Source organism: Podarcis melisellensis (genome assembly GCF_964234715.1).
Source record: "Podarcis melisellensis genome assembly, chromosome: 9".
Classification (NCBI taxonomy): domain Eukaryota; kingdom Metazoa; phylum Chordata; class Lepidosauria; order Squamata; family Lacertidae; genus Podarcis; species Podarcis melisellensis.
In genome coordinates, this window is record NC_138541.1 from 58452090 (window position 1) to 58476490 (window position 24401).

The window sequence follows — 24401 nt, forward strand, 5'->3', positions numbered from 1 at the left end:
TTAAAGCATTTCACAATTTCCCACTCAAATTCAGATTAAACACTAACCCTGCTTCACTCTCTTATAAAAGCTATATCCATTAAATCTCTCAGTCCAGAACCATGTCAACTACGCATTTCCATCACAAAGAGCACAGTTTTTGACTGCCTTAGTATAGCAGTGTTGTGTTCTGCAGGGAGTGCTCTGTGTAGCCAGAGGGCCATTTCATACATAACACAGTAATAAACCTGGGTCTCTCACCCAGGGAACACTCAGCAGGGACAGCTGTAGCCAGTCTCTGCTCTAACAAGCATACCTATATAGAACACATATTTTCAGATATTTATTTTCCGCAATAACACCTTACATTTTGAGGTGTACATTTAGGTGTACTCATTTAACAATGTGAAGACAGTGTGTGTCTGTGTCTGTGTGTATGTGTGTGTGTGTGGTGCAATTAGGCAATGTTAGATTCTGGACTAGATGGGGGTCACTTCAAAATGTTGTTCACCAGCCCTGCTGCTCTTTGGGGGCCTTCTAATCATTCTGCTGAGTTGGACACTGGATGTCGGCCCCAAAGTCCTGAATTGATGACATCGCTGCAGAACTATGATTCAGAATAGTGGATTCTGCAATCATCACAGCAGCAGCTGTTCCAGACAGGATTTTAATTGCCATACAGATGTTGAAGACACAGGGACTACTTTGCATCAAGAACTGCTAACTCTAGCCTTTGACCAGTTATTAAAATTTAAATTAAGTTTCATTTGCTATTGATCAATATAGTTGAACCTAATGAAATCCATGCAAAGTTCTCACCAAATGTACCACCACATCCAGCAATTTCTCCCTGCAATCTTTTCAACACAGATGCAAAATTCAACAAGTAGAACTGCCACTATTCTCTTGTTGCAGAGGGTTGCATTTTTTTAACTAGCAGAGGAGCACCACAAACCCACCAAGCCAATTTTATTTAAGTGTTGAACAAGACATTTGCCCCCCAAATAATAACTAAAATTCTCTCTGCACAAGGCAAAATTTCATGCAACCTGAGAGAAGTTAGGAGCCTGCTGAATTCTAAAATTGCAGCAGGTGCATTAGGATTTTTTATTTAATTTTAGTATAGCTTGTCTTATGAGTTTGACTTCTTTCCCCAGATTTGGACTTAATATTTGATCTGGTAAAAATGAAATAGAAGTTTCAGGGGAGAAAGCTTAACTGCAAACAAGCTAAAGTTGTAGCAGCTGCGGCATTTTCACTTTCTCTTTCTGTTATCAGAAAAAGATTGCACCCAATAAAAATTATAATATGTACCATACATTGCATTAAGGAATTAAATTATGTGCCTAGCTAAAGCATAATGAGACAGGACACAAAATAGGTTCACTTTCTATCCACTCTAAATAAACCCAAGGACCACATTGTACTTCTTTTTATGTGCTCAGAAAAACACACAAATCAGTCTCTTCCATGATGGTCAATCTACTGAACACTATCCTAGCTCTCTGCAACTCCTAGATCACCTACATTTTCAGATTCTGCCATTAAAGCTTCCCTATATTAACTCTCACGTTTTTCCTTCTCCCCTCCCCCCCTTACACTCTGATCCAACTCACAACTCACAATCCCCCCCCTTACACTCTGATCCAACTCACAATTGTGTACCAATTCAGCAAAGATGGCCTGCACATACAAACAAGGCTTTATATCTAGACTAGCATTTTGGATGCAATCCTAAAAGTGTGCAGTTTGCACAAGAAGAATTGACACTGAGCACCTGTTCAAGGAATCCTCTGAAAACAGAAAATAAAACAGGAGATCAGTGTTCGAGCACCTCTAAGGTTCCAGGCTCAATCCCAGACGACTCCAGGTAAGGTGAAACCCTGGAGAGCTTCTGCCAAGTCTGTGTAGATAATAATGGTTTTGATTACTCAACATAAGGCAGTTCCTTACCTTTATAAGTGGCTAATAATATTTTCAACTGCCTGCTAACACTTACCATAGTCTTTGTGACTTAGTGCTATGCAGTGTAATGCGCCCACTGAAGTCATTCTTAATTCCTTCATTGGAGCCTCTGATCCAATTGCCAATACAGAATAATTTTGTATCCAGTTGTAAATGTCAGCATCCAGCTGTGCTGATACGATTCCTCAGCAGTGCAGGAAGCTCAGCCTAGCAAACCAGACACAGGTTTGGAAACACGGGGCCTAGCAGTCGTTGCAACAACTATCAATGCTACTGTGGCAAAGACAAACCACCACAAGCTCATTGTGTTTGCCTCATAATCAGAGCAATACAAGCACCCATATTGCATTAGTTCTTTGGATTACTAGGCACAAATGCAAGGAGATTAACTAATGATGGACAACAACACAGAGGGACTGGTCATTGCTACTACGACATATTGCCCATCTAAAGTCCCTAACCTTTGGATCTAGGAGTAGGCAGAGGCAAACTCAGCCCTCCAGATGTTTTTGAGACTACAATTCCCATCATCCCTGACCACTGGTCTTGTTAGCTAGGGTTGATGGGAGTTGTAGTCCCAAAACATCTGGAGGGCCGAGTTTGCCCATGCCTGATCTAGGAGACTTACTTTTTTTCTGTATAGGGTTGAAACTTTAGGCTAAATACTGGGGGAAGATAAAAGGCTGCCAAGGAAAATAAACACTACGTCTATTTAACAGTGTGTTTATTGAAAACTTGAATTTCACACTCAATTAAACAGAGGCCACTTAAAATTGTTACCGCTAATCAATAACCAGAAAATAATGACAATGGGTAGAAAATAATTAAAATCATTTTCATTTGAAAAACTAGGAGGCAGACTAGATCCTATGCATTGCTACACATGCAAACAAGCGAACCTAGCAGCAGTCAGAAAAAGCCATTATGATCCCTGGGCCAGAACAAAGTTTTTTGGGGGGAGGGGGCCCTGACCCAGCATGGTCATGGTCAGTTGAAACTGATCCGTGTGGCACTGCCAGATATAGAAGAGAGTTTTATCACAGAAAGCTACTAAGGCTGGAAGCAGGTGATAGGAGATTCACCACCTCACACCTGAAGATGAGCTAATATTACTTTCATTGCATACTAAGTGTACATATTCGCCTGCTACCATCTCTGTTCACAGGTTTCTTTCGGTGTTTCGAAAATATGGAAAAACTTGTTTGATCGAGACGATAGCGATCAAAATGAAACGAAGTATACAACAGGCAACAATGGTTCTATCATGCAATCTCCAACTCTCTCTCTCTCAAAAACAACAACAACAACAACAACCCCCCCCCAAAAAAAGCATTATAATCTTTCTCCTGCTTTTGAGAATGGCTGCAAAGGGAGGGAGAGAACTAATTAGCTAGGAGCTAGTGATATAACCACCAAAATTACTACTTGACATACATTTAGAAAGTGCTGGACACAGTGCCATCCATATGAGTGCAACTGTCCTCATCTATATCCTATTAGAATGCAGTCACAGTTCACAAGCATCAGCACCGAATGGACTGACATCATTTGCTCTGTGCAGGACATAGCTGTAGCTCTGTAGTTTAGCCAGCACTGGGCCACCACTACAGCTACCCATAACTTGAGAATCAGGGTATTATTGTTGAATTTGGAGGCATTAATTTTTCCGTGAGGTATGCTTTTGCTAAAAACAACGTAACAATTACCGCCTCATCTATTTAAGTAGGAATGGGATGGGTATAAGGATGGGTAGGCAAACTAAGGCCCGGTGGCCTTCTAAATCCAGCCCGTGGATGTTCCGGGACTCAGCGTGTTTTTACATGAGTAGAATGTGTCCTTTTATTTAAAATGCATCTCTGGGTTATTTGTGGGACATAGGAATTCGTTCATTCCCCCCCCCCCATAGTCCGGCCCCCCACAAGGTCTGAGGGACAGTGGACCGGCCCCCTGCTGAAAAAGTTTGCTGACCCCTGGGTATAAGCAAAGCTATGGTTTGTGCCTTTGCAGTGAATCTACTAATATTCTACAGTGTTTATTATTATTATTAGTGTGGATGTAAACTACTTCCACTGATGGGGACATACTACTGCACTGGCTGCCCGTGTGTTACCAGGCCAGGTTCCAGGCTCGAATTTACAAGGCCCTAAACAACTTGGGTCCAGGATATCTTAAGGACCAGATGATCCTTTATATCCCTGCCCAATCACAGGGATCTTGGGGAGAGTCTCTGTTGGTGGTCCCTCATGGCTCAGAATCACAGCTTGTAACTACTAGAAGCTGTGCATTCATTGTTGTGGGCCCAACTCCCTCCCAACTTAGATTAAAGGGCCCTCTCCTTGCTGAACTTTAGGTGCATGACAAAGACTTCCTTATTCTAGGAAGCTTTTAAATGTGATATTTGAATTTATGTTCTGTTTAATTATGGATGTTCATGGTTCATGGTTAGCTCGATTTTTTAATGCATGTTTTCTGGGAAATAAGTTCCATGATGTTCAAATGGGCTTACAGTTCCAGCTAAGCGTGCATAGGATTGTATACTAAGTGTTCAGACATATGACAGACTGTATTAAATAGTTCTGTTTAAGTCAACATTCCTAGCTTTGGCTTCCAACAGTTCTGACAACTGCAGCAGGGCGAAGATCGGTCCCTTGGTGCAGACTGAATTTACAAAACGAACAGTTATCCATAAATAGGAATTGAATTTTTGCACATATATTAGCACTGATCCAAAGGAAGAACAGGAGGGACCTCCTTGATTCTGTAGGTTCTTTATGGGTCTACTGTCCCTTAAGAACATGTGCCTTACTGAGTAACCAATGCTAAACTCATCCCTCTGCCAACTTCTAGAAGGCAAAGTTCTGATTTTATACTGTTTAAGAGAAAAACATCTCAGCTGTCCACCTAGATTACATGATGAAAAATATAGTCATTGGCCTTCTTATTTCAAGGCCCAGTCCTATGCGGTACTGAGAGCTGTCAGCTCCCATGGTAATTAATGAGATTGAAAGCACGTAGCATTTGGCAATAAAAGAGCTTGCACACCGCACACCAGCAACAAAGCTCCAATTATTACATTCCTGGGTGCTCTCACAACCCACTGACCACAAACTCTGGATCTCCTGTGCTCTTTGTAGTGGGAAGAAAGCAACAAACGAACTGGACTGTTATCATATTACTTGGGTAAACCGTGTCTCTAACCACCTGGTCCACCCTTGGAGTGAATCTGAGTTGGGTAGCCAAAAAGAGAGGTGTCACAGCCAACAAAATATGGTAGTTATTTTCTTCCCCCGACGAGCAGCAGTGGGCTTGTATATGCCCGATATTAATACAGATTGAGAATTCTCCCAAGAATGTAATGTTTAAACAGGACAAGAACTGATGAGATGGGCCTTGCTTTAAAGTCATGCTGTCAGAGCCCTTTGCCAAAATCAAAGATAAAATTGAATAAAATTGTCTATATAACTAGTATTTACAAGTGCTTTACATATGTACATATTTATATATTTATTTGTACCTGGAAAATGTAGCATCAAAGGGTATATTTATATTTTACAAATAAAACATTTTTTAAAAGATATGTATAACTGTACCATGAATAACTTTTTTTTTTATTGCTTGCCTTCAAAACTTGCACAACTTTATCACACATTTCTGTACTACACAGATCTATGTTATATATAAATAGGTATGAAAATAAGGATTTTTTTCTATTTTAATGTTTCAAATAAAGTGCTCATTTTCCCCAACTACTGTTACTGGAGAGGATGAATTGATTAGAGGGGATCAAATGCATACATTATGGGGAAGGTAATGTTCTATCCTTTCAAGCTATTCTCATTGTGTTAAGTATCTTACCTGATTTTGGCTGCAACCCTACACATGGTCACCTTTGGAGTAAGTCCTGCTGAACTCAGTGGGGTTACTTCTGAGTTTACATGTAAAGGATTGAACTATTAATCTCAGAAGATCTATTTTACCTCAATGTTCTAACCAATAAAATGCATTTGTGACCTTGCCATCAATATTTCTCATGCAGAGTAAAGACCATAACCACATTAAAGGAAAATGAAACAATACAGAAAATAAAACAGCAAATGGAAATATCGTTTGATTTTGTGCATGTGTGTTTCCACTTCTTAAGGTAATTTAAAATTGTTTTAGAAATATTTAAACAGTGTTGTTAAACTTTGCAATATCTAGTTATGCACTATACTCAAGTACTGTACAAAACTGCAATAAATGACACTATACGACTACATATGCTTCTACTATAAAGACACCATCAGAAAGGTGGATCTTTTTTTTTAAGGTCAACTAATAACTGCTAATATGTACGTGAATCAAAATACCTTTGACTGGGCAAATGTATTATTAAAATCTAAATACAGTATACAATTATTTATGGTAGTATGATTTACAGGGCCTTTTTGGGGGTATAAGGAATATTTGCAAAGGTTTCATGAGAAATAGTTAATGGATCAATATTAAATATTATACAAAATTTGCAAACAGAGGCTCCAGTTTTGTTTCCGTTTGCATTTAAGTACTGATGATGCACTGGATTTTCTTTTCTTAAAAAAAAAGACCTCCTCTTAGCAAAATTATTTCTAATATATAAAGTCATTGTAAATTTATGCCAGCAAAGTGTAAGCTTGCAATTTACAAAAGCAGCAATAATCTTTAATCATGAGGACCCCCTCATGAAAACGAAATCCCAAAGAACGGTTTCCAGTGGCTGCTATGGATACACAAAGTTAACCTTTTAAGGCAGATTTCATGGAAACTGTACTTCAGAAAAGTTGTACACAGAAGTTTTATATTACTAATATGCTTAAACCCTGAAGAGTAACTGAAAGCTTTTTTTTTCTGGACATTTGGCTTTTCTCTCTCTCTCTTTAATTTATAAAAGTTTCAATTCACAAGACGGGATTAATACTTTAAATTGTCTCGTGAATGGCTACTATGTGCAATATGTTACTAGGTAACCTTGAAAACCTACAGCTAAGAATCTGGAATGTTGCTCTTTGCGAGATTTCAAAGAGCAAATTGAACCATTTGCAAAAAACATGTTCCCATCTGTATTGGGTCCCTGGAATTTTTTGTGGGAGCACATCTGGATGAATGACTTGCCTTTGTGAATGCATGGTCACTGCCGATATAAAACACAGCTATAACATTTCTCACTATCGCCTCAAACAAACAGATCAAATCCAAAGACCCACAAGCAGAATTAAAACAGCCAGGGCTTATCCACACAACTTTTGCTCCACCCTTTCCAGGGACAGATCCATGCTTTAAAGTTTCATGTCCGAGAGCTCTTTTCCACCACCCCGGAGCATAAATCCGCTCTTTAAAGCTGAGTGCAACAAACAGCAGTGGAAGAAAGGTAAGTGCAGATAAGCTCTCACTTGTGTTGACCTGCAAATGTTTGCACAGTTATTTTCCTAGTGCTATCAACAGGTAGGTTTTATAGCAGCTTTCACGTTTCCGCTACTACAAGAGCTTGCACAAATGGAAGAGTGTATTTGGGTTCAGTTTTGCTTTTCTCATACGACACTCTGAAGCATGGTGCCAAACAGCCCCTCCATGAGCAGAAGACAGCTTCTGCATGTAGGTGGGCAAGCTTTGAATCAATAGATTCCATTTGTACATTCAGCTGCAAGTAGTCAACTGCACAGCAACCAAGTGTAGTAACATGTGAACCAGCCCTAGGACTGCACATCCGAAAGATCCAGAGTTTACCATTTATTTAGGAGAATAGCTCTCCTTCTGCATATCAATGAATTACAAAACAACAACTCTAATACCTGATCTCACCTTACTGTGCACTATTTACACCCCTGACCCCGAATGTTTATTTGGGAGTAAGTTCTGCTTCTCTGTGCAACTGCAGCAAAAAAAGAAATATCCTACTTTGATTGTTCTGTACCACTTGCCAGACAAGCATCCCTTTCTTGCTATATCTACCTGAATATATCAGAGCCAAAACAGCCCATGCAATGCTATGTAAGGAAGTGCCTGCAAAGCTCACCACAGAAAACATCTGTGATTAGCCAAAAAAATAATGTATGAAGTCATTGTTATTAATTAACACAGCCCCTAATCTTGTTTTTTCCCCATATGATTGTTTTTTTCATATTGAAAAAGAGCCATATGACCCACCCCTCCTGAGCCCAAATCAGGGAACTGTTAACAGCTAGAAGAACTATTAAGGACTGAATGAATATTGGCCAATGTTTTCCACTAGGAGCAAGCAGGTTTGTGTTGATTACTTTAGTGTAAAATAACTTTTTTTCTTTTTTAAAAAGTATGTTGTCAACTTCTACCACAGTGTGGGACGGAGAGGTTGGCTCAGCATCAATTCCCTTGCCCCCGATATCCCTCCTCCCCCCCCCCACATTGCACAACTGCTTTTATAAAACACTTTAGCACTGGACAGAAAGAAAGAAAAAACACTTTTGCTACAATGATTGATAGGAATCCAGCTTTGGGGCTAGGCTGGAAACTTTTCTTTTCTTGTGAGACCCGCCCAAGCACCCAATCCTTTTGCCTCAGGAGCAGAGTGCTGACCATACCACAGATCTAACTGTTAATCAGCAACTTCAGCGCTTGACTCAAAAGTAAAGACGTGCTTAACCCTGACATTCCAATAGCCTTTACATATATCTTGCATTCATAATGGTTGCGAATAAGAGAATACTTGAGCTCACCACACACCTGTAATATTTACATGGGCACTGCTACCGTAAGAAATTAAGGTTACTTCTTATAAAAAAACCCTTCTCTTTTAAATGATAGTTTCTTTGCATTAAAGTAGAATCAGTCATTTTATAGAAAAATATCTTAAACTTTAAATTAAAAAAATAGTGTTACTAAATAGTTATGTAGGACCATATGCGGTTGTATGGATATAATTCAGCATTATTTGAATACCAGTTTAGGAGAACTCACACGGATAGGAGAGCGGGCTATATTCGCCATGGGTGCCATCTGTTTACAGATCCCATGAATAAACTCTGTGCACCTCCTTTGGAGATAAATGGACATGATACCTATATACATTCTGTACATCTCGGTTCACGGGTTAGCAGTTATTAGTCGTACTGTACATAGGAAAACAATCTGATTATAATGATGTTCTACGCCCTCAGCATAAAGTTAAGGTTTGCTCCTAAAACCCATGTAAGACAGGCTCCCTGTTTAGATATGTTGCCCAGTACACTAGGTTGAAAGTACCAAATAAGACTGGAAAAACTATTCTCGACATCCTGTCGATTTTACTAACACTGTTGAAGGTTTTCTTTGCTTCCTGTGGCTTGGCTTCCGGCTTGGCTTTGTTGGGTTCTGTTGTGGTAGCGCTCTTGGAGATTGTCGGGAGAACAGAGTCCTTCGTGATATTTGGTGCATAATTGGCAACTGCCACTGCATAGGCGTTGTTTTTCTTAATAACCGATGCCTTTTCTTTTTTCTGTGGGGGAACAAAAAAGGCATTTGATTACCCAATCATGGTACTTGGCTGGCTAGTAGTTTTACTTACCCTTGCTTGAGTCCTCCCCCTCCCCCTGGTTGTATGAAATACTGTAAGCTCCCTTTCAGGGGCATGTATACACTGCAGCATTGCACAGGCACACTAATAATAATAATAATAATAATAATAATAATAATAATAATAATAATTTATTTATTTATTTATATCCCACCCATCTGGCTGGGTTTCGCCAGCCACTCTGGGCGGCTTCCAACAGAATATTAAAATACAATAATCTATTAAACATTAAAAGCTTCCCTAAACAGGGCCACCTTCAGATGTCTTCTAAAAGTCTGGTAGTTGTTTTCCTCTGAAAATCTTGCCCAATGCATACATGAAAGCAGGTTTTGCGGAAACTGAAATTATTTTGACGAGGCTCTCTCTTTCCTCTGTGCAAATGTATAGCTGAGTGGGGATACATCCAAATTTCACCTGCCTTCTTAGACTACCTTAGCATACCTTCAGGTCTTGTTGATACATAGCAATTCTAATCTCAGGTGTTTGCTGTAATAATGTGGAGCATGTGTAATTCCCACATCGGCTGCAATGTGTGCCTAGATTCAGCAAGCCTCTTGGTAATCTTTCCAATCCTTCTCTTCTCCCCAACACACAAATAATACACATCTACAGAATCAATTGAGAAAATCGGCGAGTTGCCACTGACAAATACAGGACAGAATAGAAAATGATGCCTTGTATAAGTGATGCAAAATCCCAATAGGCTTAGGAGGGAGACAGATGTTGCAAGGAATCTGACTGCACAGTCAATAACATATGTTCTCATAATGTTCCAGTGTTCCTTTGGAAACTTCAGAATCTCCCCCCCCCGCCCAAAAGATTTTAGTGAGCTAGTGCTTATGCTCAAACATAAGGCTATGTAGGGCTGAAGCGAGGAAACCATCCCCAATAAAAAATATCTATTGCCTCCAATAGTTGCTGCTTTAAATGCTAATATATATTCCAAAATATCCCATGAAGATTTCCAACTTCCATCTTTTGTCATCCATGGGTATTATGGGACATACCCAGAAGACCTCTGTGATGTTCCTAATCTTAGAACTTCTCTGATGTTCAGTACAATCAGATTCCTTAAGCCTGAAAATTTAATCTACATGTAAATTCTACTTTCACATGAGACATGTATGTAGCAAACTAGCAGGTTGAGCAACAAGTTGGCAAAACAACAACAAACACACACCCTTTACCTGGTTGGTGTGGTGATTAGAACATCTTGGGCAAAGTCTTGCCTCAGCTCTGAGAGTTGAAGAAAAGGATGACCATAGGCCCCTATCTCTGCCCCACAGAATATCCACATTACATTGCCCTAGCTCCTTGGGAGGAAGTATGGTAAACAACTATAATAAATACGTAATTTATTTGCGTCGCACAGGGAAAAATAGCCCCCATGAAGAAGATCCCTATTTTCTGTGGTGAAGTGAAAGGTTCCAAATGGGGAACTGGAACAGGGCTCTTAAGTAGGGTTTAATGCAGCTTTGCAGATTAAAATGGAGTAAAGTAAGAGTAAAATTGCTGACTTTCTACCACTAACTGGTTTGAAACTAGCTCTAATGTGAACTAATTATTTTGATATTTTTATGCAGGTTTTCAGGGCAAAAAACCTCTCTCGGTGCAGTTTTCAGAAATAACATTTATTTTTATTTATTTTTATAAAAAAGAACCAAACACACCAGAGAAGTGTTTAAGCTAAAACAGCAAGTACCAGGTTTCTCACATAACAGCATAAATGTGGGGCTGAAATATGAAGTGTGGGGTTTCATTAATCCTGATTAAGGTTCGTCAAAGGAAAGTAGCTTTGGCCTCATTCATTTTTGCGCAACAAACTGACGAAGATAATGAAATGCTGCCTAAGATTATTTTGGATAAATGGGCTATTGTTTAATTTGTAGGCAGCCTTGGGACAATATTTGTTTCTCCAAGATGAAGCAGATGGAGGAGACTCCATATGTACAATTTAATTTCTGCTGAAGTGTGTGCTCCAAGTGACAGCTTTTTTTCCTTTCCTCTCCTGCGTCAATCTGCTCTGCCTTTATATTGGTTTTAAGACTTCAATTATTTTTCAGTAATAGAAAGCTATCAGCTGTAGATGCTACTAAATTGATTTCTTAGAATTGGAAGGAACTTTAAGCACGTTTCTTTATCACTCACCTTATCGTTGACTACGCTTTTCCCATCCCACGCCCATCCTCTTTTTGTGAAGTAATTTACAGTGGCAAATTCTATCAAGGCAGAGAATACAAATGCATAACAAACAGCAATAAACCAGTCCATAGCTGTGGCATAGGCTACTTTGGGCAGTGAATTTCGAGCACTGATGCTTAAAGTTGTCATTGTTAGCACAGTTGTGACTCCTGGAGAAAATGGAAGAAAATAAAAGTGTTGGTCAGGGCAATTCAGAATTTATTTATTTTTTAAAAGAATATTTATCATCAGGAGCAAAAACTAGTGATTACAAATGATTAGTTGCTGCTGATTGCAACTGATAACAACACTATGGGGGCTTGATCCAGAATTCAGTGGAGAGAGATAAAGCACTACAGAAGTCACAGTTAAGATGCACATTGTGACTAAGAAAGTATGCAAGATTATATGCACAAAACTTGATACTACAGTGGTACCTCGGGTTAAGTACTTAATTCGTTCCGGAGGTCCGTTCTTAACCTAAAGCACCACTTTAGCTAATGGGGCCTCCTGCTGCCGCCGCGCCGCCGGAGCACGATTTCTGTTCTCATTCTGAAGCAAAGTTCTTAACCCGAGGTACTATTTCTGGGTTAGCAGAGTCTGTAACCTGAAGCGTATGTAACCTAAAGCATGTGTAAACCAAGGTACCACTGTATCTTTGTGCAGATACATTGGGTGGTAGCCAACTAAACAGTTCCACTTATACAAGGGCTTTCCTCTTTCTACACACTGAGTAAATCTGCCCCAGAAGATTGAGGAATCCTTCAGAAGAGATTTACAGGTTCCGCAGTACAGTGTGGGTATAAGAGAGGATAAGGAAATTTCCACTGCACTGCTAAGCGCCCTTGTTTAGTTGGATACCACCCATTGCTTTTTAGGGTAGCAATAATGTGACAAAATAGCACCAACAGATAATATGCAATTCATGCTGTCTTCCCTTTGTGTAACACGCAAAGTGGATACTTCTGCTACTCTCCTGCAGGAAAATGAATGAGCTTCACATATATCTGGCAAAATGAAAAGCCAGATGAGTAGGTTTCTGCTTGACATGTTTCACAAGAACTACAAACAAGGTAGGGGTGGGGGGCGGTGGGGGGGTGAGCACAAGTGAATCATTTACTATTTTTCAGGGGTTGTTTGAGATATCAGGAGTTATCCCTCTGACCATATCCAATACATTATTTGAACCGCTAATACACAGTGGCTTGAATTCAGTGCTCTATGAATCTGGTGCCTTTCCATCCTAAAAAAGGTACAACAGGGTAAAGCACTAAATTCAAACAATATTAAATGCATAGGTGCAAATAAACAGTCACACATTCCCAATATCTCCTTCACAGCCATGGGTCTATTGTGGTACTATTAGATTCTAAGGTTTAGAGTGCATTCCCAATTATACCTTTGAAACTGCAGCTTTACCAATCCCATGTTTGACATCATATGACAGGCATCCCCAAACTCGGCCCTCCAGATTTTTTTGGAACTACAATTCCCATCATCCCTGACCAATGGTCCTGTTAGCTAGCGATGATGGGAGTTGTAGTCCCCAAACAGCTGGAGGGTGGGGTTTGGGCATGCCTGCCATATGACATCAGGTGATGGGCAGGTGGGCATGGCTTGCCCCAAAGGCCTTGTGGGCCAAATGGAGAGGCCTGCCATGCCTTATTAGGGCCAGAGCTTCCCCACTAGTGTAATGAAAGCTCAAGAGAAGAACACGCAGATTTATTTGTTAGGTTGCTGGTATCTGCTATTTGTAAATTAAGGTGGCATTTGCCCCCCCCCCCCATCATATTTATATAAACAATTCTAATTCTTTTTTGTTCTTGGGATCTTCCTGTTGTAAGCCAACCCCATACCTTTTGTCTAAAATTTGTAATTGCTTTATATGTATTTGGAGAGGAAGACTCAAGCTTCAACAAATGAGTCTGCATCAGTTATGCGTAGTTTGCCCATAAAGTGAAACTCGTGAGGTAGTTTTCTGGCAGGGTTTAGGAGAGTCATTAAATAAATTACTTGATGCCAAGAGTCTAGTCTCCTCCAAATGACAAAGATAGTAATCTGAAAACAGCAGAAGTCCAATATTTAATACTCTTTCCATTTTTAGCTGCGGTTTTTTCATTCAAATCTAACATACTTTGATTAAGTTTAATTAGAATAAGAAACTCTCCACATTATCTGCCTTCCCCCAGGACAGAGAACTATGCAAAGATGATTTGCCTGTGGCTTACTGCCTGACCTGCCTTTGTATGAAAATTAGCAATGCTGAGGAAGCAGGCATAATTAGTACAAAAACAAAACAAAAAAAATCTCTATTGTATCACAGAGATGGCAATCTTTTAGAAAAAGTTCTTACCACAAAATATATGTATACCACTACAAACACACACACACACACGGATTAATTCAGTGAATTTCGTAACATGTCTCCATATCTATCTGAGTATTCTTTCTAAGCAACTTGGGGATCCTGTTAACATTTCTAACAACTCTAGTTTTCAACTGAAGGGCAAAGAAAAGAAGCAGCAGTAGTAGTCACTATTTGGTCCTCATATTTTTTTTTTTAAATAGATTTCTCAATGCTAACAAAATTGTGCAATCGGGTTATGCACTTGACCTCAAAAATTGAAATATTTGTGATCTAAGTCAAAGCCTAGGGACGCGGGTGGCACGGTGGGTTAAACCACAGAGCCTAGGACTTGCCGATCAGAAGGTTGGCGGTTCAGGACTTCCGGGATAGCGCGATCCGGTAATGGCGGATTCCCTCCGAGCTCCGGAGGGAATCGGCTCCGCTGAGGATGGGTCTTGCCGTGCCGGCGACACGGGGACCCTTAAAAACCGCAGGCGCTGAAGCCTGCGGACTTGGTGACTCGGTGGGCACCTTAAACGCCCTCCCCGACCCACGAAGAGCCTTTTTAAAGGCTGCGGAGTGGACTGGGGTGCGGCGCGGTGCTGAGAGTCCATCGCTACCTCGGCGGAGCGAAGCCGCGAGCCATGGCCGGAGAGCGCTGTCTTCCTTCCTGAAATTCGGACTGAAATAAAGAACCCGTGAGTAAAATGGAAATTTGATATTAAAATTTTACCTTGGATTGGAGTACGACCGGGGGATGTGCTAAAAGGAAGTCCACACTCCCCCCCCCCACAAAAAGATTTAAGCAAGGAGAGGAGCACTGAGGTGGAAAGACTTTTGTGCTTAGAAAGACAACTTGCACGAATTGGATTAAAAAGCTATTGTGCTGGAGAGGAGAGAGGAACTTTAGAAGTCTTTGTGTAATTTCCCCCCCCCCATTCTGGACCCGGGAGGGTCCTGTGTGTGAGCCCGAGGAAAAGGAGAAAGAAAGTTTGACAGCTGTCAAAAGAGCTGTCAAACGGGCGACTAAAGGCTGGAATTGAGATACTTAGAAAATTTCTTTTGGATTAAAGGGGACATATTGTATCTGAACTGATTGGAAACAAAGTATTTGTGAATAACAAAGTAACGAACTGTTGGAAAGGAACGATTGGACTGGCAATCCCCCTGGAGGGAACAAAAGATACTGCAATGGCTGCAGAAGGAAAATTACTGGCAGAGATTGAAAGGATGTTTTTTCTCGTGGGAATTCTACAAGAACAGACTGCAGATATGAGCAAACAACTTGTGACCTTGAATCTGAAATTGTGTAACTCTGCTGATGACAAAAAGCTGGAAAATAACCCGGCAGCCGGAACAGAAGAGATAGTTTTGGAAATAGGGGGAAAGGACGAAGAAGAAGGAGAGGACGTTCAGATGGAAAGTATCAACCAAAAGCCTGCAGCTTCAGAAAATAAAGGACTTGATGAACAGGACCAGTGTACCGTAAATTTGCAAAAGGAGAGAAGGACAAAGGAAGAAGCCCCTGGAACATCTGAAATACTGGAATATAAAAGAATAAACAAGCATGATTGGGACTTCTTCCTCAAGTTTGAGTATGGGAGACTGGCAGACCCTTGGCAGCAATTGCTATGGACTGATTCGGTGGAAGGAAAGAACAAGTATGACTGGGACCCTTTCTTTAAGTTTGAGCATGGGAGATTGGCAGATCCTTGGCAGCAACTGCTATCGACTTTGGCGGAAGGAAAGAAGAGGGAGCTTGGGATACAACTCCTTCGAGAATTGAAGGCCAACAAGCAACAAAATAGACGGAGAGAGACTAACTGGGGCTTGAGAGCCTCGGATGTGAGAAATCCGGGCTGAAACTGATTTTTAGAATAGAAATGTGGAAAGGGACAGAAACTGGGCCAGGGAGGGAGGGGGAGAGTAGAATAGTAAGAATTTTTTATTTATGATTTTTTAATTTGGATATGTTTTGTTTAATATGGGAGGATTCGTGTGAGAGAAGATAGGTCGACCTTAGAGAAAGGAGTTAATGTGTAAAAACTTATAAGTAAATTTGAGTCTAACAAGAGATGTTAAATATTAAGAACAGAGGATAACAATATAATAGAGAGAAGAGGAAATAACTTGCTGAATTAACTATTGAAATTGGAATGTGGGAAGGAGAGATGTGGGGAAGTCAAGGAAAGAGGGTAATGAAAATTATATATGTATTGTTTTGTGTTTGGTGTTTGTGTGTGTGTGTTTGTCTATAAAAAATTTGAAAACTCAATAAAAATTTATTTAAAAAAAAACAGAAGGTTGGCGGTTCGAATCCCCGCAACGGGGTGAGCTCCCGTTGCTCGATCTCTGCTCCTGCCAACCTAGCAGTTCGAAAGCATGCCAGTGCAAGTAGATAAATAGGTACCGCTCTGGCGGGAAAGTAAACAGTGTTTCCATGCGCTGCTCTGGTTCGCCAGAAGCGGCTTAGTCATGCTGGCCACATGACCTGGAAGCTGTACGCAGCTCCCTCGGCCAATAAAGCGAGATGAGGGCCGCAACCCGAGTCGGCCATGACTGGACCTAATGGTCAGGGGTCCCTTTACCTTTAAGTCAAAGCCTGCTCTTTGAAAGAACATTTTGGTCAGGATTGACCAATGGCATGCAAACTATTCTATGCACAAAAGGTAGATTTGGACTTGTGCTTCCCAAATACCAATTTGGAAAGGAAACTATTGTTGAACCCAAAACAGATTATGATAAGCTGTGTCTGGCATGTCATGGGGTAAATTGTACCTGCTCTTTATACAAGTCAATATTCAGCACATGTAGCCCAGGACTTTAGATCCTATACCTGAAAAACTACTTTGTGTACTAACAAAGGTGGTGAAGGTTTTGACTTAGATATCCTTTGTATGCTTTTTTAATATCCAGTGTATTTAATGTGTCTGTATTTTGCAAGTTTTCTTTTTTAAAAAATAGTTGGCATTTAATTAGCAGAACAGAGTCATTGACTTGCATTGCTGAAATAACACAAATGGCACAGATACCTTAAGAAATAAAAACAGATTGGAATCTTGAACCAAACAATTTTGTGCCAGCTTTATGCCTAGTCCCTGAAGGCACAATCAAATGCTTTTCAAATGCATCTTCTATGAAGAACATAGTCAAGATTTATCCAATTAGCACCACTGCAACTTTTTACACAGGCTAATTTGAAGCAAGGCAAAGACAACAAATCATTTGGTCGTAATTCACCATGGACACTTTAGGTCAACCACATTAAACAGATGTCATAAATGAAAGGAACTGGAGAGCGTGATTATTAAAACTGCCTCATTATCCCAAGTCCTTAAATGCAACCTACTGCTTATAAGTACATTATGTGAGCAAAGTGAAATAGAGAGGGGGGACAGAGAGTAGATCTTAGACAAGAAATACTCAACATCTCAGTTTTTAAAAATAGTTTCTTTTTAGGCTGCTTCAGGGCGTGTTCCAATATAGAAAGTAAGCTCACTCAGGTGCATAATGCAGAAGAAGAAGAAACTTTTCATGGAAAAGCACAGTTGTAATAGTCCACATTTGGCTCATACCCCACTGTGGCGCTTGCCTCCTAGGTGGGTCATAAGGAAAGGGTTAAATGAGTGTGACGTGATTGGCCAGTGGAAACTGATAGGAGGAGTTAGAGTGAGAGTTGGAGTTGTGTGAAAGTCAGTGGAGAGTTGGGAGTTGGAGAAGGAAGAGGGAGGAATAGTCTGTGGGTTGGTTGAGTTGTGTTGTGAGAGAGTGAGAAGAATTGTTAGGTGGAGTCAGATAGTTAGTTGGGATAATCGGTTTGAAGTTGTTAGGAACGTTGGGTCAGTAAAGAAACTAAGATTAAGAAAAATTAACTGAAACCATAAGCTTTTTCATGCTTATAAAAATAAACTAGATTATGTTAACAACTGTCTGGACTCCGTGTGTACCCATGAGAAAGGGGTTGGTGGCAGAGAAGAAAGCAATTACAGTGGTGGCACAGGGTCAATAGACCGTCAAACGTCCAGGGACCCTGTGTGATCGCCACACCTACTATTCTGCAAGCATATCTGCTCTTGGGTTTGAGAATGGTCCCCATGCAACTGCTCTTTTGATAATTGTGCTCGGATGTATTCCTAACCCAGTGCTAGCACAGGGAAGCTACCAGGGTTTTCCCCTGCCTGCCCCAGGCAAACACACAAATGAGGCACAACTTACGTTTCTCCACTGTAACTTTAACTCAAGTGGCATTCAAGGAAGATATTGAGGTTACTTCTCAAGTCAGAACAGCCGAGGAATGTTTAGGCAAGCAAAAAGAATGCAGATTGGACATACAGTGGCACCTCGGGTTAAGTACTTAATTCATTCCGGAGGTCCGTTCTTAACCTGAAACTGTTCTTAACCTGAAGCACCACTTTACCTAATGGGGCCTCCTGCTGCTGCCACGCTGCCAGAGCATGATTTCTGTTCTCATCCTGAAGCAAAGTTCTTAACCTGAAGCACTATTTCTGGGTTAGCGGAGTCTGTAACCTGAAGCGTATGTAACCCGAGGTACCACTTGCCTCTGCATGGGGTTTTCACTGCGCTGAAACTGTACTCCCCTCCATCCACTCCATGGTACTGAAAATCCCTATAAGCCCTGAAATCAATCTCTCTCTCTTTCTCTCTCTCTCTCTGTGTGTGTGATGTTTGCCAAAATGGGAGTGGTGTAGGCTGAGATACATAGAAAATATTATGTTGAAAGAAAAAAAAATGTAATGAAGGGATATGACTGCAATGAAAGGCGCAAAAAACGAGTTCTTAAAACTGGGCTGAGTGGGGGGAAATGATACGGGTTCAGTTTAGAAGAGGTTGCCATTGGCAGCAGCTTTCTCAACTTTTCCTCTTCATTAGTAGTGATGAAACTCCTTTCGGTGGCAGCTGGTTGGCAGCTGTCATTGCACCCTACTAATGCCCCTGGAGGAAAAGCAAGTAATGATGTAGGATTGTTCTAATGGGACTTTGACTGGAGGCAGGGGCACAGGGGATGGTAGGTCATCACTTTGTACACATAATAATAGCAAGCCAAAACATCCACCAGACTTTTCTCCTCTTTTACAACAGGAACATGATTGAGAAATGTACCCCTGCTGGTACCCAGACTCTGACATGGAGTCATCCCAATCTCAAAGCTGTATGACAAGTTCCATGTTGCATTGAAGCACTGAGTTTCCTTTGGGCACGGGAGCACTCCTGATATGGACTGTGGTCTCTACTTGCACGGCATAAAAATGGCAGACCAGAATTCAAGAGAGAAAGCTGGACTTGAAAACATTTACCACCAGAACTTTCCTAAAACCAGGCACATTTTTTCCTCCTGTATTTTAATGCCAGTAGAATATTAGAATCATAGAATCATAGAGTTGGAAGAGACCACAAGGGCCATCGAGTCCAACCCCCTGCCAAGCAGGAAACACCATCAGAGCACTCCTGACATATGGTTGTCAAGCCTCTGCTTAAAGACCTCCAAAGAAGGAGACTCCACCACACTCCTTGGGCAGCAAATTCCACTGTCGAACAGCTCTTACTGTCAGGAAGTTCTTCCTAATGCTTAGGTGGAATCTTGACTCTACATATTGACTCAACATGCTTCGCTTTCATATGTTAATCCCCTTCCAACTCCCTGGAGCTCTGTGGCCTGTACCTGAAAGTAGTATTAGTGACAAATAGCCACAGTTTGTCACACTGCATAATGAACTTCAATCACAAAAAGAGAATGCATTCTTAAAAGAATGAAAAGATAGATGAACTAAATGTGCTATAGCTGGCACCTGAAATGCTGAGATGCCTTCAATGCAAACTAACACAACATCCAGGTGTCTATCACAATACGCACCAAAGACCGTCCTTGCCGGGACAGATTCTCTGTTCAGCCAGAATGACACCTGGGACAGGATGACTGTCATGATGCAGGGGAGGTAGGTCTGAATCACAAAATAACCGATCTTCCTCTTCAAATGAAAATGAGCTGTCATTACTTTGTATTCACCTAGAAATGAATGGATCAAATTAGGAGGAGCGCTAGAAATAATTATGAATTGCCTCCACAATAGACCATTTTTTATGACAAGCCGAAGACATCTGCTTTAACAAGGCAAATATACTGCAGATTTCCACACAAGCCCCTCTCAAAAAAGCTGTATGTTGGTAAATCCAAACAAAGATTGAGCCCCACAAAAGCACACCTAAGAATTAATTTCAGCTAATTTATACTTTTGCTTTCTATGCCTGGCGTTGTATAGTATGATACAGTTACTAGTGATGTTATTGTTATAGTTAGTTACTTTGTTTCGATACTATTTTATATATTTGGACAAAGCTTCATTTTGAATATTGGTCATCGACCATAGTAGTAGTAGTAGTAGTAGCAGTAGTAGTAGTAGTTATTTATACCCTGCCCATCTGGCTGGATTGATTGAGAGTTTAGTTTTGAGCAGCACACCCTCAAAGCCTTAAAAGCTGCACCTAAAGCTCACTTTGGTCTAAAACGTGATTTGCGTGATGGGGAAGAGTACAGAACTAAATGCACAATTCTTTGGATCTCAACATTTTCCTTTACTTTGCAGTCTCTACAAAAGTGAATGCAATACTCTACAATTGTTGAATCATCCAGAACTATGACTCCAGATGCTTCCTAGACGGGGGTTTATTGTATAGCTCATGCATGGAAGTTTCTTGCAGTGTCCACCTCACACTGTCATCATCAAAATGGCAGCCCATTTTTAAAAAAATTATATTTAATCCAGATTTCTGCTTACAATGGAAACTCTGTTAAATAAAAATAACCCATGTTGTTGCTCCTTAGCACACTGTTTTGGGCGTATGGTTTGTCATGTGTGTTAACTTTTTGGAACACATTCCAGCCATTCTGATTCTGGTAGTCCAAGTGGTGCAAGCAAACATTTTTGTACCACTTCCCACATGCAGAAGGTACATCTGAATTTGAGCAATCCAGTTCCAAGGACCTATTAATATTTTATTTTCTATTTTTTAAAAAAACCCAATACAGTGGTACCTCGGGTTTAGTACTTAATTTGTTCCGGAGGTCTGTACTTAACCTGAAACTGTTCTTAACCTGAAGCACCACTTTAGCTAATGGGGCCTCCTGCTGCTGCGCCGCCGGAGCACGATTTCTGTTCTCATCCTGAAGCAAAGTTCTTAACCTGAAGCACTATTTCTGGGTTAGCGGAGTCTGTAACCTGAAGCGTATGTAACCTGAAGCATATGTAACCCAAGGTACCACTGTATCATGCTTATGTCGTCAGCTTCCTATAAGCATCTGGTTGTTCAGTATGAGAAACAGGATTCTGGGGGCAGCTGGCTCATTGTCTGACCCAGAAGGGCTTGTCTTCTGTTCTTAAGATCGCAAGCCATCCTTAGATGACACTAGAAGATTTATCAGCTGTAACTATTTATACTGAGTATATTCTGCTTTGACTAGGAAGCAACACGCATGCCCCACATTTGGATCTCTCATTCTGGCCCCATTATTAAATTCTCCCTGGAAACACCGGGAGAACAATTTTAAAAGGAGTCCTTTGCAAACCCAGTTCCACAAAGGAGCTTTAAAGGTGGAAAGCATTAAGATCTATGTCTTCAGAAATTTCCCTGCTGCGCCGCCGGAGCACGATTTCTGTTCTCATCCTGAAGCACTATTTCTGGATTAGCGGAGTCTGTAACCTGAAGCGTATGTAACCCGAGGTACCACTGTAGAAATAGATAACCCCCCCCCAAAAAAAACCACACCCTTGAAACATGGTAAGTAACCATGAAACATGATAAGTAAAGATTGGCAATGTTTGCTCTTGCGAATGTCTGGCAATTTATTTATTTTATGTGCACAGGCACACAAATATCTGTGTATATGCCACAAATAGGAAAAGCTAGTGGAGGGTAGGGAGTAATGATTAGGGCAAGGAGCTACAAAGCACAGCACAGAAAAATTCAAACAATGATGATAGGTCACTCCGAAAGAAAGGCATCTAAAACTAAAAAATGGAGTATGTGGACGTTCACATTCCAATTAACACAGAGAGAATTATATCTAAACGAGCCATTTTTCAACCTAGAGCTCCCATATGGAAGCCCTCTATGCTATAGCATATTATAGTAACATCACTTAGAGACTTTGGTAATTCAATGGTATATAAATACTTTAAATTAAGTTCTCGCATCTATAATTTCCTGTGTCCTCAAGTCAACCTGGCAAGGCCACAGAAGCCAGCCTATGCCCACAGAGTGTAGTCTGCATGTATGGCCAAAAGTGCACCAGAGGCTGAAGGAAAAAGGACTCAAATGGTTTCTTACTTACCTGTACTTGATTTAGCTGTTTCTTCTCCAATTGTTTGCCCTATGAGATCATACTGATTCAACCTCGAACCGTCCGGGGCCACTTCTACTGAATTAGATGCATTGAAGGTCCACTTGTAGGTCACTTCTGAAGATGTATATGCATCTACAGGGGGGAAATAAGAAGACACGTTATCAGCTCAAAAGAGAGCAATTATTTGGGCATAGCTGCTCAGAGAATTCAGCATAGCCTCTGATATTCACTGACTCTCTTGATCTCTTAAGCAGTAGGAACTTGGAAGTGCTTTGTCTATATAAGACAGGGGGGAAAGAACCTATGCAGGCCTTGGCCCAGTTTCATGAGGGTAGGGGAAATAGGATGGGAAGGGGAAAACCTGAAATGGATTGAGTGATTCAGGGGAGAAGCTGTCAGCAAGCAAATCCATTGAGAGCCCTGGCCCTCTGCCATCAACTTAGCTAGGAGACAGGGAGGGAGACAGAGAGGGAGGGGGAAAGGGGTGGCCGTAAAAGGGAGAAGGGGCTGGCCCCACCCACTTTGAGCTCTGGACCCACCTATTACTGGCACGTGGCTCTGACAGATTGCCACTAAGGGAATGTGACCCTCAACAAAACAAAACTCCCCAATCCCTGATGTAAGAGTACACATAAAGGATGCAAAGTGGTTCTCCATGTGCAGAGGACAGGAGGCGGAGGTGGTTACAGATCAGTGTTGGCAAAAGTGTAGCAACCAAAACCTCCCACTACATCCAATAGGCCTGCAGTGTTCCCCAGGGGCCTGCGCTACTTGTCTCAGCAGAGATGAGAAGCCAGACTAGGGAAAAAGAGAGGGCATAGGCTGGCTTCCTCCCCTTAACTGTCACTCAAGTGATGGCAGGCCCTATGCACATACGTCCAGGTGATACCTGCTCAGAAGCAGGTGAGAGAACAACATGGGAAGAAAGGGGCATATGGAGCACATAACTGCATCCAAAATTCCTTGCTTTGTGATTGTGGAAATACTGGATATCTGCTGTCAAAATAGATTAAGGATGTAACATATTTATCTCAAAATTGTTTAAAAAAGACTGTACAGTGTAAACATCTCCCATGAACATCTTAGGGCAGGTGTCAGGAACCTCTGGCCCTCCAGATGTTGCTGAATTGCAACTCTAGTCAGTCCCAGTAAGCATGGCAGATGGCCAAGTATGATGGGGGTTGTAAGATCAGCAACATCTGGGGGGGGCAAAGGTTCCCCACATCTATTCATGATTTCGCCCCCCTAGAAGTCTGATATCTGATGGGCCTGCAGGAGATGCCATGGAGCAAAGATATTTAAAGAATGGGATACTTCATTTATGTTATCCTACAATGGAAAACATGGATTCAGTTGTATAAAATTTTTAGTTTTTCTTATAGGCAATTGTTAATTTAGATTTAAGGGAATTCATGTTATTGTATCTGCATTAAATCACATTGGTTTGCAGTTGGGAAAGTAAGTTACAGTACCAGATTTGAATTACAGGAACTTTTGACAGCATAGACTCTGCCAGAAACTAAAACTTGCAGTGTATGAAAGCAAAATGTATTTCCATAACACAAACAATCCTGTATATACCAAGAAATGAATAAGACTGCTATTATGTATAATTTTTTAAAAATACTTATACGCTACGTATTTCATTAAAAAAGCAAGGTGGTTTAACAACAACTATACATTGCTATTACTATAGCTGATCCAGAATTCTTTGACATTGTGAGATGCCAGCTATAGACTCTCACTAACCACAGCAGAATGGCATATGTCTGATCACTAATAATAAAGGGCTTCATGGACACATCATCCAGAGAAGAAATTCCTGCTTCAATATGGATATCAATGTGAAAATCAGCACACCTTAATGTTGCCCAGAGATACCAACATAGACAACTGCAAACTATAAACCTTTAGCATCAGAGTACTTGGATAACTATACTATCATAATTCTTGTGAATGCAAAAATCATCACAATTTCTTTGTGCCTTGATTTCTTTGTGTCCTTATGTTCTACTCATGAGAAG

The 24401-nt window shown here is 40.8% G+C and overlaps 1 protein-coding gene across 3 annotated transcripts in view; it reads right to left on the minus strand.

Moving 5' to 3' along the window:
- Positions 1-2741: 2741 nt before the first annotated feature.
- The window catches only part of GABRA2 (gamma-aminobutyric acid type A receptor subunit alpha2), a 74752-nt gene continuing 53092 nt past the window's right edge, over positions 2742-24401 (minus strand). For 2 of the 3 annotated variants that reach the window (XM_081924571.1, XM_081924572.1), the window contains exons 7-10: positions 22366-22509; positions 19891-20043; positions 11639-11841; positions 2742-9412 (exon numbers count right to left, since the gene is read on the minus strand). In XM_081924571.1, coding sequence (XP_081780697.1) covers positions 9116-9412; positions 11639-11841; positions 19891-20043; positions 22366-22509 — 797 coding nt within the window. In that variant the 3' untranslated portion in view covers positions 2742-9115. The remainder of the gene's footprint in view (positions 9413-11638; positions 11842-19890; positions 20044-22365; positions 22510-24401) is intronic. The other variant, XM_081924573.1, reaches the window with a different exon arrangement.